Here is a 16,224-nt window from a genome sequence, read left to right as displayed (position 1 = left end):
ACATCTTCACACTAAGAACGGCTGGCAATCAACAGCATTGCACTGTTCAACCACTGGTACCCAAATCTGGCTTTCAGATCATGCCAGGCATAAGCCCCCAAGTTTTCATTCTATATTTAAGCTAACTAATTAAAATGTTTGCTTATTTAATCTCTAATTATTGAGCACCCCATGTGACCCAGGCAATTTGCTGGGCCCCGGGCGTATAACCATGAACAGAAAACGTAAAACTGCTACCCTCGTGGAGCTTAGAGTCTGGAGAGAAACTCCAGTGACAAAGAAATAGATAAGGTGATTTGGGATTTCAACAAATGGTATACAAGAAGGAAATAAAATATGCGGAGATGATGGAGAGGAACTCAAGGTGATGTGAGGCCTCCAGGAGGAAATGACATTTGAGAGCAGAAAGTCTTGCAAAGAGCAGGAGCGGAACGGTGGTAGTCCTGAGTACGGAAAGGAATCAACTTATTGAAGGAATTGGAAGGAGGCCAGGGTGGCTGAAGTGGTGGTGGGTGGTGGCTGGGGGAGCCCCCAGCTTTGTCACAGCCCCCGTCACACATTCTCCGAAAGCAGTACCCTTCTTAGACCGCAAGATCCCCGGAGAAGGTAAAGAAAGGTGTTGTTTTTCGGAGCAAAACTCTCAATTCAGCACAAAAATTTGTTCCGCACCTACTACGTCCCAGTCACTTGGCTCGAAATAGAGCTCGGTTTGGTATCATCTGGACTGGTGAGCCGTCAGCTTGGACCATCTCCCTTCTCTCCGCCCCTCCCCCACTGCATCCATCGGGCCCCGAAGCAGGTCCCCAGGCAGCTGTCCCCTCGCCCCCTCCCTCGCCCAGCCTCCTGCAGCTGCTTCAGTGCGAGGAGGGTAAAGGGGCTGTTGGAAGGCACGCGGAGGGCAGGGAGGTGCAGGACCTGGGCTCTGCACGGTCGGGGAGGCCGGCCAGCCGGCGGCCACGCTCCACAGGGGCCCGCAGACGCCGTGGGGCCGCCGGGCCAGGCGAGGACGCGGGGAAGGAGACGGGCGCAGGACGGACGCGGGCCCGGGCAGGCGGGAGGGCCCGGCGGTGATTGGAAGGTGCCACCTGTCGGCGCTCCTCCGGAAACCCGAGCCTCCCCGTCCAGGGGGAGTGTTGTACCAACAGGATAGTAAACAATGCTGGTCGTGGCCCCAGGCCCTTGCAGTGGGGGGGTGTGGGGGGAAGCTGGGGGCTAGAAGCCCGGGGGCTTAAAGACAGCCCGGGAGAGACCGCTCAGCTCGAGGAAGGAGGCGGCTCCAGGACCCCAGACAGAGGCCCCGCAGGTAGGTGAAGCCCTGCTCCCCTCTCCAAGCGGCCCCTCCGCCTGCCGACCCCTCTGCCCACCTCCAAGGGCAGGAGCCTCTGAGCAGCGCCCCCCAGTTGGAGAAATCCTCTCCGACTGTCCATCACTATGTCGACTCTTTTGAGCCGGAGGTTGGCGACTCAGCCCTGGGGTGTTCGGCAGAGTCGCCCGCAGGTGGCCACCCACCAGGACCTGATGGGCAGAGAGGGCCTCGCAGACTTCCGAGTCCAGTTGGGGTGGGAGGCGGGCATCTCCGAGGGATGTCGCTGGCTGGAGGACCCCCGGGAGGCAGGCCGAGCGGCAGAGGTCGTGAGGTGTCAGCAGAGCCGCCAGCACTGTCTCCACTCTGTGGGGCGTGGAACTCGGGCTCCTGGCTACTCTGCCTTCCCTTCTGCCAAGACGAACAGGAAGAGACGGGAGCTGCCGCAGGGGACACAAAACCGGGGCGGAATGAAGGCTCCCCGGGCAGGGCAGGGGGACGGAGGCTACCGCGTACTTGGAAGCGAGAGCCGACCTCCTCAGCCACGTCTGACTGCCCTCCTGGGGTCCCCCTCACCCCCACCGGGCGCCTCCCACGGGACGCTGGCTGAGGAGCTGGTAGGGGGCAGCATCTCCGGCAGAAGCTCTGGACTGGTCCTCAGGGGACCTGGGTTCTACATACAGTTTGGCCATAATTGTCTTAACCACCACTGTAGTCAAGGGCCTTCCACTCCCCAAGCCTCAAGTTCCTCCATCTGTAAAATGGGGCCAGTAAGGCCTATTCCGAGGGGTTAGAGTGAGGAAGCAGGGAGGCACAGGAGGGTGCCGCAGTGAGCTGCAGAATTGTTCATGCTGCGGTGTGTGTGTTAGTCACTCAGTCGTGTCTGAATCTTTGTGACCCCGTGGACTGTAGCCCTCCAGGTTCCTCCGTCCATGGGATTCTCCAGGCAAGAACACTGGAGTGGGGTGCCATCTCCTTCTCCAGGGGATCTTCCTGACCCGGGGATCGAACCCAGGTCTCCTGCACTGCAGGGAGATTCTTTACCATCTGAGCCATAGGGAAGTCACTGCTGGGGTGGGTGGTGTTATCCTAGCATCTCAGTATTCTGCACTTCTTCACTCCTTGACTGTTTCTGACAGGCCTGGAGAGTGGAGAGCTGAGGTGAGGAACACACAGGATGGCTGAGGGGTGGTGTGCGTGTGTGTGTGCGTGTGTGTACACCTGCCCTTCCCCTCCACCGGACTGTGTGTGGAGCCTGGATGAAGGGTAAGACAGCTGCGGGGCTCAGCTGTGTCTTAGCCTCTCACTGCCACACTTTGAGGCATAAAGAGGGCTCATCATCTTACCGGTGTTCAGTTTTCTTTGCCTTGTCTTACCAACTAAATGCCCTCCTGGCTGAGTCAGGACCTTAATCTGGCCCAGGGCAGGGCAGAAGCCAACCTACACAGTTCAAGCTGATGTAGGCTGAGTCCTCCTTCCATGCCAGGAACGCCCTCAAATACGTTCTATGCACTGGCTTTCTTAACCCTCCACCATCCCTGTGAGGTGAGACCTATTTTTATCTCTAGAAGTCAAAACCCAGGCAGGGTAAGAAGCTTGCTCAAGGTCGCAGTGGGAGCTGGGAATCCCCTCATAGGAAGCTGAAGAATCAGTGATTCCCAACAAGAGCGCAAGGCAGGGATGGGGTGTATGGACCATTTAGACCAGCATCCGCTAAAGTTTCTTCTGCTAAAGGGAGCTTTGCTCAAGAGGGCAACAGATGCATCTCAGGGTGGTTGTTCAGTCACTCAGTCATGTCCGACTCTTTGCGACCCCATGAGCCACAGCACGCCAGGTCTCCCTGTCCTTCACCAACTACCAGAGTTTACCCAAACCCATGTCCATTGAGTCGGTGATGCCATCCAGCCATCTCATCCTCTGTGGTCCACTTCTCCTCCCGCCTTCAATCTTTCCCAGCATCAGGGTCTTTTCCAATGAGTCAACTCTACGCATCAGGTGGCCAGAGTGTTGGAGCTTCAGCTTGAGCATCAGTCCTTCCAATGAACACCCAGGACTGATCTCCTTTAGGATGGACTGGTTGGATCTCCTTGCAGTCCAAGGGACGCTCAAGAGTCTTCTCCAACACCACAGTTCAAAAGCATCAATTTTTCAGTGCTCAGCTTTCTTTGTGGTTCAACTCTCACATCTGTACCAGGGAAGCCTGTGGAAAACTAGGGCCTCCTAAGACATCAATAGGGCTTCCCAGGTGGTGTCAGCGGTAAAGAAGCTGTCTGCCCATGCAGGAGGAGAAAGAGACTCGGGGCGGAGACTACCTCAGGATAGATAAAGCAAAATGAAAAGAAAGCATGAAAAAGAAAATCCAAGGCCAAGTATGTTTGGAGAAAAATGAGTTAAAGGAAGCTAAACAAACGTAAGATTTCTTTACCGTGGGGTATCTGGACTCTAAGTGCTAATGAAGCTGTAAGACTCTAAGATGGTTAAGAGTAGGCTGTTTTTGGAAGAATCATAGCCAGTGAACACCCTCCTGTCCCTAATGCAGCCCTCCTTAACGTCTTATTCACTCACTCGGTCACGTCCGACTCTTTGTGGCCCCATGGACTGCGGCCCCCATGGACTGCACCAGGCTCCTCTGCCCATGGAGTTCTCCAGGCAAGAATACTGGAGTGGGGTGCCAGTTCCTTCTCCAAGGGATCTTCCAGACCCAGGGATCAAACCCAAGTCTCTTTCGCCTCCTGCATTGGCAGGCGGGTTCTTTACCACTGGCACTAGCTGGGAAGCCCTATGAATGTCTTAGGAGGCCCTAGTTTTCCACAGGCTTCCCTGGTAGCTCAGCTGGTAAAGAATCGACCTGTAACACAGGAGACCCGGTTCAATTTCCTATGTCAGGAAGATCCCCTGGAGGAGGGAATGGTTACCCACTCCAGTTTCTTGGGCTTCCTTGGTGGCTCAGCTGGTGAAGAATCCGCCTGCAATGCGGGAGACCTGGGTTGGGAAGATCCCCCTGGAGGAAGGCATGGCCACCCACTCCAGTATCTTTGCCTGGAGAGTCCCCGCGGACAGAGGAGCCTGGTGGGTTACAGTCCATGGGGTTGCCGAGTCGGACGCGACTGAGCACAGCACAGTTTTCCACAGAGCACAGTTTGCTGACTCAACCTCAACCAGTCCCGTCTGTGTTGGAAATGAAGACTCTCCAGAGAGGCAAGGAGATTCGCTCCGGTCCCAGGCTTGGGGCCGAGGTCAGGGCAAGCCCCTAGGTCCCTGCCGATGGGCGCTCCGTCTCCCAGCTTCATTGATTTCCCTCCAGCTTTAATTCACTGCTAGAGCTGTGAACTGTGGGCTGTATTAGGAACAGTGGAATTGAAGGGCAGCGTGAGCATCTTTGAAAATCCCAGCCCGCTTCCTGGGGAAACGGTAGGAGATTAAACCAAGGACCCCAGGACCCGAATGGCTGACAGGAATAGGGCCCTGGCCCTCGTACCCGAGTCTTCCTGCCTCCGTCCCAACTGCTCAGGTGCCAGGGGTACTGTACCCAGAGTGACGGCCCTGCAGACAGCGGGAGGTATTTTTAGCCAGTGACAGCAGTGTCTGCTTCTTTTACTGCCTGAGTCATGCTCTGAACATTATTCGGGGATTATTTTCTCTGTAAACAGACCCCCCAAGAAGGGCAGAAGGAGGAAGGAGCTGGCCCTGTCCCCCTACCCAGCTATTTTCGTAGACTGGACAGCATAACCATCCTTCAGTGTCTGTGGGGAATCAGACCCAGCCTCCCTGGAGGACACTAAAATCTACAGATGCTCTCGTCTCTTCGATGAAATGGTGCAGCATTTGCTGTTAACCGACACAGTCCTTCCTCATACTTTAAGTCAGCTCTAGATCGCTTGTAACACCCAGGACAATGAAAATGTTATGTAGACAATTGTTAATAACAATGTAAATGCTATGTAAATAGTTGGAGCGGCTGCAGATTTAAGTTTTGCCTTTTGTACTTTTTTGGTTTTTTTTTGTTTTTCAAATATCTTCCATCCGAGGTTGGCTGAATCCACAGAACCCAAGGATATGGAGGGCTGACTGTACATACAGTACTTGAAGAGGAAACCTCACATTAAAGTGTCACGCGCTCCCTTTCCTCCCATCCCTGGCAGCTGGAGGATCAGACTTCCCTGCGGAGGTTAATCAAGGAGAGCACATATCTCTTCTTCACAGAAGGGAACTCTGCCACGCCCAGGGCCAGCTCTTCGGAGCTGGCAGAGACCCAGACCCCATGCAGACCCAGTGCTCCCCAAATCTCAGGCATCTTTACGCCATCTCCGCAGCTTAGGTATCTTGTATCCTGCTTTCCTGAACATATTCCTTCGAATTAGCTGATTTTAACTTCAATAAGTGTATTTATAACAGAAACTTTATATCACTACTGGAAATGGAAACTCCGCATCATCGGCCAGAAATAGAACGTAACTGTAAAAATAAATCCAACTGGCATCAAAGCAGTCTTATTTGATTCTATCTAGAGATTCCTGTCTGCTTTGGGCTCTGAGCCTGCAGGCCATGCGGACAGCTATCTCCATCGAAAGGGACGAGGAGTAACTGTCCAGGGATGCGAGTGTCAAACTGTAACCACCCCGCTGACTTATCCAAAAAGGGGCCAAATCATTGAAAAGGCATTAGGTGACTCAGCGTTCTTGTTTTTTTAAGTGTTTTTGTTTATTTATTTGCCTTTAGCTGTGCTGGGTCTCTGCTGCTGTGCCCAGGCTTTCTCTAGTGGCAGCGAGTGGGATACTCTTCCCTGCGATGCCCAGGGCTTCTCTTGTGATGGCTCTCGGGCTCAGGAGCGCGGGCTCAGTAGTCCTGGTCCAAGGACTTAACTGCCCCTCAGCACATGGAATCTTCTCGCACCAGGCATCAAACCCGGGTCCCCTGCATTGGCAGGCAGATTCTTAACCACTGGACCACCAAGCAAGTCCTGACCCAGTGTTCCTTAAAGCCCAAGTCACAGCCTGCAGAGGACCGCTCGGTGGCAGCAAGTGAACACAGCCGGCCCAGCACCGCCTTTGGGGGCAGTGGTGACGTCCCCCTCTCTCAGCCAGACGGAAAGTGGGTGCTGGTGTCTCATGTCCAAGCATTGGGGACCCCGGGACTGAACTGAAGGTGTCCAGACTCCAGGGCCTTCACCTGGAGAAAGGGGGCATGACCGGCTGTGTCTGTCTTCTCTTTCCAGAGATGGAGCAGAAGGCGGGGAAGCCCTCTGAGGACGGGGCCACTGTCCCCCCAGCCGCGGAGGCCCTGGAGGCCGCGGGAGGTGGCGGCTCTGCAGAGGAGGCGGCCGCAGGCCCCGCCGAGGGCACCGCCAGAGCGGGCCAGCAGGAGCGGGCCCCGGCCGAGGACGGCGTTCCCGCTGAATGCCAGGCAGACGGGCTGGCTGAGGTCAAGGCGGAATCCCAAGGGGAGGCTGGCCTTCAGCAGGAAGGCAGGGGGCAGGGAGAGACCACCGCGGCCCCTGGGAAGACCGACAGGAGAGACCAGAGCCACTCTGAGCCCACGGGGGCGGAGAGAGAGGGGGAGACCGCGTCGGCGTCTGAGAAGCCGAGGGCTGCCGAGAAAGAGGCCAGGCCTGGGCCTAGGGAGAGCGAAGACGCTAGCGGAGAGGCCCAGGCCGAGCTGAAGCAGGCTTCCGGGGCGCAGGAGCCCGAGGCTGGAGGCAGGGAGGCCGAAGGGAAGGGCGAGGCCGCCACGGCCCCTCAGGAGGAGGGCAGCAAGGCGGAGGAGCCCCGGGCTGCAGCCCAGGAGGAGGCCGGCGCTCCAGCGGCCCGGCTGGACTCTCCGAAGAAGGCCGCCAGGCCGGAGGAGGCCACGCCCGAGCCACAGGAGGAGGAGGCGACGGAGGGGGTGGTGAGTGCGGAAGCGGGGGGAGGGAGGGGGCCCCACGGCGACCCAGAGTCCCCCCCAGAGCCCCCGGCCCGCTTTATTCCTCCAGGAAAGTCCCGGAGCCTGGGTGGGAGGCGGGGGCCGGGGGAGCCGCGCTCTGGCCCCGGGCTGCCTTCCAGATCTTTCTGAAGTGCTCGCAGAGCCTCGGGCAGGCACGAGCCCACGCAGCGCGTTCCTTCCAGGAGCCGGGCGGTCCTGCTGATGAGCAGGACGAGGGTGCAGAGGCCGAGGACGGGGCAGGGGGGCCTCCCAGCTCCCCAGAGGGATGGCCCGAGAGCCCCACGGAGGAGGGCGGCAGCGCCAGCCCAGGTGAGGGGGCGCCCCCGGGGTTGTGGGGGGCGTCCTGGGCGTGCGGAGGGGGGGTGCCCTGGGGCCCACCTGCTGCAGGGTCCGCCCGGGGGCGTGGGGGGCGTCCGGGGGCGGGGGCCAGGACCCCACCTGCTTCAGGGCCCCCCCGGGGCGTGTGGGGGGCGCACCACGATTGCCCTGCTTCCCTCCCTCCTGTTCCTCTCCTTCAGAGGGGCTGAGCCCAGACACCGCAGCTTCTGAAGAGCCAGGTACTTCAGCCAGGTAATGTCCAACGCTGGAGCCCCGGCTCCCCCCAACCATCACCACCTGCTCCCTTCAGAGCCTGCTGTCCCCTGAGACAGCCTCCAGCATCTGGGCTCGAGATATGCCAGAACATTGCTGCCCCCTAGCTCAGGGCAGAGCTGGGGAAATGAGAAGCGCTGGAGTGGGGAGCAGTGGGCGGTGGGGCCTCCCTGGTTGCCCCCCGCCCAGTGCTGAAGGAGCCTCCTCCCCAGCACCCCCAGGACTCTTCATGGGAGCCCCCAGCCTTGTCTGTCCCTGCAGTCTCAGCATCACCGGTCGGGCGTGATCAGCAAGCCTGCGTTTGGACAGCGACGCTGCCTGTTGCCGTGTTGGTCGCTAGGCTGGTCGTGTCTGACTCTTTGGGACCCCGTGGACCCTAGTCCACCAGGCTCCTCGGTTCATGGGATTTCCCAGGCAAAAACACGGGAGAGGGTTTGCCATCTCCTCCTCCAGGGGCTCTTCCTGACCCAGGGATGGCACTCGAGTCTCCTGCCTTAGCAGACAGATTTTTTTTTTTTTTTTTTTTTTTTTTTACCGCTGAGCCACCAGGGAAGCCCCGGCTGTGTGACTGTGGCTACATCACTTCCCCCTCCTCCCCTGGGAAGTGGGCACGGTCAGGGTACCTGCCTCTTAGGCTTCTTGTGAGGCTCAAATGACGTCTGTGTGTAAAGCACTCAGCTGACGCCTGATGCCTGAAAGGTGCTGGATGACACGAGAGCCTTCCTCTTACCAGGGCACAGATTTTGTCGTTAGAAGCTGCTGCCCCCGCTGCTAAGTCGCTTCAGTCGTGTCTGACTCTGTGCGACCCCATAGACGGCAGCCCACCTGGCTCCTCTATCCCTGGGATTCTCCAGGCAAGAATATTGGAGTGGGTTGCCGTTTCCTTCCCCAATGCATGAAAGTGAAAAGTGAAAGTGAAGTTGCTCAGTCGTGCCCGAGTCTTAGCGACCCCGTGGACTGCAGCCTACCAGGCTCCTCCGTCCAGGGGATTTTCCAGGCAACAGTACTAGAGTGGGGTGCCATTGCCTTCTCGTCATTAGAAGAGTCTTCCTTTATTTGGAGCTGAACGTCACCTCCATGTGACCTTCTTAGGGAAAGGTACCTGGTGAGCGTTCACATTCCCCTTCTTACACAGCCTTAGACCCTCCTTGCCAGGTACCTATTCCCATTGTACAGACAAGCAAGCTGAGGCTCAGAGAAGTGACATCACAGTCCCAAGTTGTTGTTCAGTCACTACGTCTCACCTGACTCTTTGCGACCCCAAGAACCGCAGCGCGCCAGGCCTCCCTGTCCTTTACAACTCCTGGAGTTTTCTCAAACCCATGTCCATTGAGTCAGTGATGCCATCCAACATCTCATCCTCTGTCATCCCCTTCTCCTCCCGCCTTCAATCTTTCCCAGCATCAGGGTCTTTTCAAATGAGTCAGTTCTTCCCATCAGGGGGCCAAAGCATTGGAGTTTCAACTTCAGCATCAGTCCTTCCAAAGAACATTTAGGGTTGATTTCCTTTAGGACCGACTGGTTTGACACTCCCAAGATTACATGGCAAATAAGAGTCCTAGGCAGGATTCGAACTCAGGTCAGACCTCAGGTGTGCCCTAGTTCTAACCTAGGCAGTGGGACTGAACCTGTCTTCCTTCTCAGCGCCTCCCAGGGCTGGCCCCGAAGGCACGTGTGTGAGGCCGGCCGTAGCTCGGTAGCCTCTTGGGCCGGTAGGGACCACTGCCCAGCCAGCCTCCTCCCTGTAGGGCGGGTCCCAGCGGCTCTCACGCTCCTCTGAACGTTTCCAAGCAGTGACTCTTCGCCCAGTGACGTGCCCCAGAGCCCCACGGAGGCCCCTCCGCCAGAGGAGAAGAAGAAAGAGAAGGCACCGGAGCGCAGGGTGTCCGCCCCTGCCCGGCCCCGGGGACCCCGAGCTCAGAACCGCAAGGCCATCGTGGACAAGTTCGGGGGGTAGGACTCGGGCGAGGGGCTGGCGGGGCGGAATTGGTGGGAGGATGGGGTGGGGGAGAAACAGCCCGAGCCCCAGAGGGACATCTGATGCCCTCCCTACCCGGGGAGGACTGCCGTCTGGTGGGAGTCCCCCCTCCCCCCGGGAGGACTGCCGTCTGATGGGAGTCCCCCCTCCCCCCGGGAGGACTGCCGTCTGATGGATCCCCCGCCCCTGCGCGCAGGGCGGCCGCGGGCCCCACGGCGCTGTTCCGGAACACCAGGGCGGCCGGCGCGGCGGTGGGTGGCGTTCGTAACATGCTGCTGGAGTGGTGCCGCGCCATGACCAGGAGCTACGAGGTGCGCGCGGCTTGACGGCGGCCGGGCCGGGGACGGCGGGCCGGGGACGGCGGCCGGGGCGGGGGTCCGGCGGGCCGGGGACGGCGGCCGGGGCGGGGGTCCGGCGGGCCGGGGACGGCGGGCCGGGGACAGCGGCCGGGCCGGGGGTCCGGCGGGCCGGGGACGGCGGGCCGGGGACGGCGGCCGGGCCGGGGTGGTCGTGGGGCCGGGGGTCCGACGGGGCGAGGCGCAGGCCCCTGATGCGGCTCCCGCCCCCGCAGCACGTGGACATCCAGAACTTCTCCTCGAGCTGGGGCAGCGGCATGGCCTTCTGCGCGCTCATCCACAAGTTCTTCCCCGACGCCTTCGACTACGCGGCGCTGGACCCCGCGCAGCGCCGCCACAACTTCACGCTGGCCTTCTCCACCGCAGAGTAAGCCGGGCGGGGGCCGCCGAGCGCCGGGACTGGGGCCGGGGCCGGGAGGGCGGATCAGGCCTCAAGGAGTCCGTGGCCACACCTCCTTGAATCCGACAGGTGCTTCTCGGGATGCGGGGAACTGGCTGAGCACGGGGCAGTGGGCGAAAGCCACAGAATCCCCGCTGCCCGTGACGCCTATTCTATTTTATAGTATTTTATTTTTGGCCGCGCCCCGTGGCATCTACCTCAACCAGGAACCAAACCTTCACTCTTGGCGTTGGAAGCACAGAGTCTAAATCACTGGCCCACCAGGAAACTCCCGTGACTCACATTCTAGAGAGACAGATAGCAAATACACATACATGCAGAATAAACTATGAGGAGACAGGCAGGGAACATGCAGGCGGGTGAGAGACAGAGGAGGGGAAGACTGGGAGTTTGCGGTAGGCAGCCCCTATCACAGTGCCTAACCGTGGCAAACGTTTCAAATAAACAAGAATCTTAGCTGCTGTTCTGTACTAAAATGAATGATATCACAATTGTTATGTATTTTTAAAATCTACTTATTTTTGGCTGCACGGACTTTCTCCAGTTGCGATGAGCAGGCTTTCCTCTTCCTCATGTGCACAGGCTTCTCTTGTCCAGGCTCTAGGCTCTTGGGCTTCAGCAGTGTGTCTGGCCCACAGGCTTAGTCGCCCTGAGGCATGTGGAATCACCCCAGACCAGGGACTGACCCCATGGTCCCTGCACTGACAGGCGGATTCCCAATCACAGGACTGCCAGGGGAGCCCCTGTGATGATCCTTGCTATTCGATATGGGACCCAGAGGGAGATTCATTGCTGAGGTTCGCACAGCTGGGTGCCAGGACTAGACAGGCAGGAGGGGCGTGAGGAGCAGCGGAGCCCAGGGAAGACCCTGAGAGGCGAACACAAGGCAGCCGGGCGGTGGGGAGCGGAGGCACCCTCCCTACCAAAGCCCCAAAGCCGGACTCGGCCAAAGGCTTCCACCTCTCCCCCGGGGAGGCCAGCCGGTTCCCCAATGGCCTTGAGGCTCCCAGGGGGCTCATCCTGGGCCACTCTTCCTTTCCTGCCTGGGGGAGGCTTCTGGGCCACCCGGTCTGGGCAGAGGGTGTCATCCATGAGGACAGCTCTGGGGCCTGGGAAGGGGCGGCTGAGGGTGTTTCTGAAGGCCTGGAGGAGAGAACAAGTCCCTGGGGATGCTGGCAGCGTCTTGGTCCGGGAGGCCGAGCCCTCTGAGCGAGTTCAGGCCTGGCCACCAACCCGCGGGGAAGCCCGGGGCAGCCACCCTCCCCTCTCTGGGTCTGCGTGTACCCACTGGAAAACCAGACGGCTGATACTGACTGGTGCTTTTCAAATGGGTCCCCCACCCCACCGGCAGCTTCCTCAAACAAAACAGTAAGTGGATGCCCAACACAGGAAACAGATTTAAGGGCGGCCTTTTTAGGCTGGGAGGGGCTCCCGGGACACCCCAGGTCAGTCCAACCCCCTTCCTAAGATGGTCCTGAAGCACGTCTCCCGGCCCTCGGGCACCAAGGATCCCATCTGAAAACTCCCAGACCTGGTGCTACAGAAGGGCTTCCCAGGTGGCTCAGTGATCTTAAAAAAACCTGCCTGCCAGTGCAGGAGACGCCAAGAGACCCGGGTTCAATCCCTGGGCCGGGAAGATCTCCTGGAGGTGGTGGTTTAGTCTCTGAGTCGTGTCCGACTCCTGAGACCCATAGACTGTAGCCCACCAGGCTCCTCTGTCCTTGGGATTCTCCAGGCAAGAGTGCTGGAGTGGGTTGTGGTTTCCTTCTCCAGGGGATCTTCCCGACCCAGGGATTGAATCCGGGTCTCCTGCACTGCAGACAGATTCCTTACTGAAATGGCAACCCACTGCAGTACTCTTGCCTGGAAAATCCCATGGACAGAGGAGCCTGGCGGGCTACAGTCCATGGGGTCACAAGGAGTTGGACATGACTGGGCACGCACGCGTGCATGCAGAGTTGGTGCTCTGGAAGGCCCCTTCAGTTTCACGTTATCCTGCCCTGGGCTGGGGGTCGGGGTGAAGGGGTCGGGAGCCCTGTGTCCTGCTCTGAGCTCAGAGCACCTTTAAGGGCCATGACAAGCCATGGGAACCTAGCGTGATCAGACGCCAGGCGTCCTGCTAAGCGCGTTTCTTGGATCGTCTGATTTGACGGTCACAACGACGCGAGTGTGGCTGCAGCAGGGAGATATGGGAGGCTGCTGCAGGAGGGTGTGGCCGACCCGGCCCTGGAGAGGGAAACTCCTGGCCGGGACTGCGAGCTCTCGGTCACCATCAGAAGGGCGTGTGGCTTGGCCCTGACAGGCGTCCCTGTCCTCTGGGCCACGGGTCACTGTCCTCCTGCAGCTCAGGCTGTGCGTGTGTGGCCATGCTGTGAGGCGTGCGGGATCTTAGTTCCCTGACCACGGGAGACCGGGGGTCACACGTGCGCCTCCGCCCTGGGAGCTCCAAGCCCTGACCGCTGGACCACCCGGAAAGTCCCCCTGCCTCGCTCTCTGACCCTCGGCAGCTGACGGAACCTCTCCTAGGGCTGGGTGTGCAGACGACGTGTGCAAAGTAAGGGGCCCGGCCACAGCTGGCTCCCTTCTAGAAGGCTTCTCTGACTCCTCTGGAACAGTCCCGCCCTGGCTCTCCAGGCCCAGCCTCTCCCGGGTGGGAAACCGCACCCGGACCCAGAGCCGGGAGCCGACAGCAGGCGTTGGTGGCGGGGAGCTCGTCCTGTTCCTCGAAGCCCCTCAGTCTGCGCTCCTCGCCTGCGCCCAGGCCCGTCTGGCTTGGCTGTCGGTCCAGCTGACTCAGCCCTGAGAGGACGCCCGCCAGAACATGGTGGCCCCTCCCGCCGGTACCCCGGCGGCCTGCTGGGACCCAGCTTCAGGGCTGGGATGCCAGGCGTGTCCGACAGGCCGGCGGTGGAGTCCCCGCTGTGCCGCTCGCTTTGGGCAAACCACCAAGGTGCTGCGTGCGAGTCTCGGCTCCCCTTCTGCCGGCTGAACACAGAGGAGTGGAGGAAACGAGACCAGTCGAGAGAAGGCATTTGGAGCTCCCTGCCGGCCCAGGGGTTCGGACTCCAGGCTTTGCCCTGGGCTGGGCTGGCTCAGTCCCTGAGTTGGGGAGCTGAGATCCTGTAAGCTGTGCAGAGCGGCAAAAAAAAAAAGAAGGGTAGAGGAAAACACTTGATGAGCCTCCTGGCATGTGGTGGCAAGGCCCCGACAATGCTCAGATCAGATGGTCGGCCTCGGCAAAGCCAGGAGTAGCCTGTGGTCCCAAAGAGCAGCTGGGAAGTTAGAGAAACGGGACTTGCTGCTAAGTTCCATGCAGTTGCTCAAGCACTCCTGCCTCAGGACGTTTGCACCTGCTGTTTTCTCTGCCTGGAACCCCCTTCCTGCAAATATGTACCCAATTTACTCTCTTTAGAACTTTCCTGAGCTTAAAAGTCCTCTTAAGAGAACTTTTCCTATTAAAAATCTCTTTGAGGAACTCCAGGCTTCCCTGGTGGCTCAGATGCTAAGCAGTCTGCCTGCAGTCTTGGAGACCCGGGTTTGATACCTGGATCAGAAAGATCCCCTGGAGGAGGAAATGGCAACCGACTCCAGCGTTCTTGTCTCGAAAATCCCATGGATGGAGGAGCCTGGTCAGCTACAGCTCATGGGTTGCAAAGAGTCAGACACGACTGAGCAACTTGTCTCTTTCTCTCTCTCTCTTTCCGGGGAACTCCCTGGCGGTGCAGTGGTTAGGACTCTGCACTCTCATTGCCGAGGGCCCAAGTTCAATCCCTGATGGGGGAACTAAAATCCCAGAAGCCGCGAGGCACTGACAATAAATAAGTTAAATGCCATCACCAACACAATATTACAAAAGCAAACCCCCTTGAACACAGAAACATGTCCTTTCCTTCCCTGCCTTCTTTTTCTCTATAGTATCTCTCTTCCTCTGATGTACCATCAATTTCTATTTGACAACTGCCTGTTTTCTGCCTCGAGAACGTTGATGAGGATGGGGGATTCTTATTTTGTTCAGTGTTGAACTCCCCAGAAGAACGCCTAGCACGCGGCGCCCCTCAGTACACACACATAGCCTGCAGAAGCTGGAGGAACTGAGGCTGCACGCCCACACTCCAGCCGGGATTAGGGGTCTGTGCTTTTAACTCTTCCTGCGGGGCCTGTCCTTCTGGGTGCCGGACACGGGCGCACATAGAAGGGTGGTTCACGTGGAACCCCAGACCAGAGGGTCGCGCTCCCACGTGCACACACGTGGGGCAGTGAAAACGCGGCCTTGGAGTCAAGGCACGCTGAGTCTGAGTCTTGACTCTGCTGGACCGCAGCTGTCTCATCTGCACAGTGGGATGGTTGCACCAGACGAAGTCCCAGCGCTGCTGCACGCAGTCCTGTGGGCTTCATCCTTGGGGGGCTGCCCCACCCCACCCCTTAGCCCCCCACTTCTCACCCCGCCTCCTCTGCCCCTCAGGAAACTGGCCGACTGCGCCCAGCTGCTGGAGGTGGACGACATGGTGCGGCTGGCGGTGCCCGACTCCAAGTGCGTCTACACCTACATCCAGGAGCTGTACCGCAGCCTCGTGCAGAAGGGGCTGGTCAAGACCAAGAAGAAATGAGGGGCCGGCCAGTGCTGGCCCGGAGGCTCCCTCAGCTCCGAGGAGGCGGCGGGGCTGGGCAGGCGGCCCCAGTCTTAACTGCATTAAAGGCTGTTTTGTAAAACCCCGTCTGGCTCCTCGGGGCTCCCTCCCTACCCCGCCGGGAGCCTCTCTCGCTCTGGGATAAGCAGCCCCGGCCTCCCACTTTCCTCACCCGATGTGATTTTCTCAACAATTGTGACAGGCATCTGGGACAGGAGTGTGCAGGGTCTCGTCGCCAAGAAGCTGTGTGTCCCTGGGCCACTGAGAGAACCTCTCTGAGCTTCAGTTCACCATCTGAACGGGGATAATCGCGGCTCAGAATCCCGCAGGTGCGGAGGGTTAAATGGAATCACGTAGACAGTATCACCGGCTCAGTGGTGGTGATTTTGAGCAAACTCTGGGAGACAGTGGGGGACAGAGGAGCCTGGCCTGCTGCAGTCCAGGGGTCAAAGAGAGCCAGGTGCGACTTAGCAGTCTAGCGACTAACAACAGACGACAACAAAGGCCAAAGGCCTCGCCTGCGGCCTGCCTCACAAACGTTCTCTGAGCGGTGGCCCAAAGGAACGACATCCTCACGTTTCCAGCCACGGGGGGCACTTGCCCACAGCTTTTCCCCTCTCTCCACACCTCTCCTAGAGTAGGGGGCTCCAGGACCGGGGCTGCTGTAGAAGATTCTCTAGAACTCCCACTCAAACGAGGCTCGTGGGACCCGGAGGTGATGTGTTTGACTCAAAGATACTCCACGTTCTGCCTCTGAAAAGCCCGTGGTTTGGGGATTTCCCTGGCAGTCCAGTAGTTAAGACTCCACACATCCACTGCAGGGGGGCACGCCTTCAATCCCGAGTCAGGGAGCTAAGATCCTGCATGCTGTGTGGTGAGCCCCCCCCCCAAAAAAGCAAGTGGTTTTAGAACCACCGCACCCGGAAGCTCGTCCCTTGTGCTCAGGTAACCCCTCAACGCTGGCTGAGGTTTTGACTGCTTTCCCGCTGCTCACTAGAGATGAGTGCGCTGCTGCAGCTGCTTAGGCATTTCTGTCGTGTCTGACT

General features: G+C 59.0%; 1 protein-coding gene across 2 annotated transcripts; it reads left to right on the top strand.

The window, feature by feature from the left end:
- Positions 1-1,173: 1,173 nt before the first annotated feature.
- Positions 1,174-15,263, top strand: SMTNL1 (smoothelin like 1). 2 transcript variants are annotated; one of them, XM_065945449.1, is made up of 8 exons: positions 1,174-1,303; positions 6,519-7,189; positions 7,408-7,534; positions 7,744-7,795; positions 9,611-9,769; positions 9,991-10,105; positions 10,366-10,517; positions 15,013-15,263. In XM_065945449.1, the coding sequence occupies exons 2-8, from the start codon at positions 6,521-6,523 to the stop codon at positions 15,155-15,157; spliced, it is 1,419 nt and encodes a 472-aa protein (XP_065801521.1). In that variant the 5' UTR covers positions 1,174-1,303; positions 6,519-6,520; the 3' UTR covers positions 15,158-15,263. The 2 variants fall into 2 exon arrangements, with proteins under 2 accessions (XP_065801521.1, XP_065801520.1); XM_065945448.1 differs by having other exon boundaries at positions 9,608-9,769.
- The last annotated feature ends 961 nt before the right edge of the window (positions 15,264-16,224 follow it).

Source organism: Muntiacus reevesi, chromosome 9, assembly GCF_963930625.1.
Source record: "Muntiacus reevesi chromosome 9, mMunRee1.1, whole genome shotgun sequence".
In the NCBI taxonomy this organism is placed as follows: Eukaryota; Metazoa; Chordata; class Mammalia; order Artiodactyla; family Cervidae; genus Muntiacus; species Muntiacus reevesi.
The sequence above is the reverse complement of the archived record's forward strand: the minus strand, read 5'-3'. Positions and strand labels throughout refer to the sequence as shown.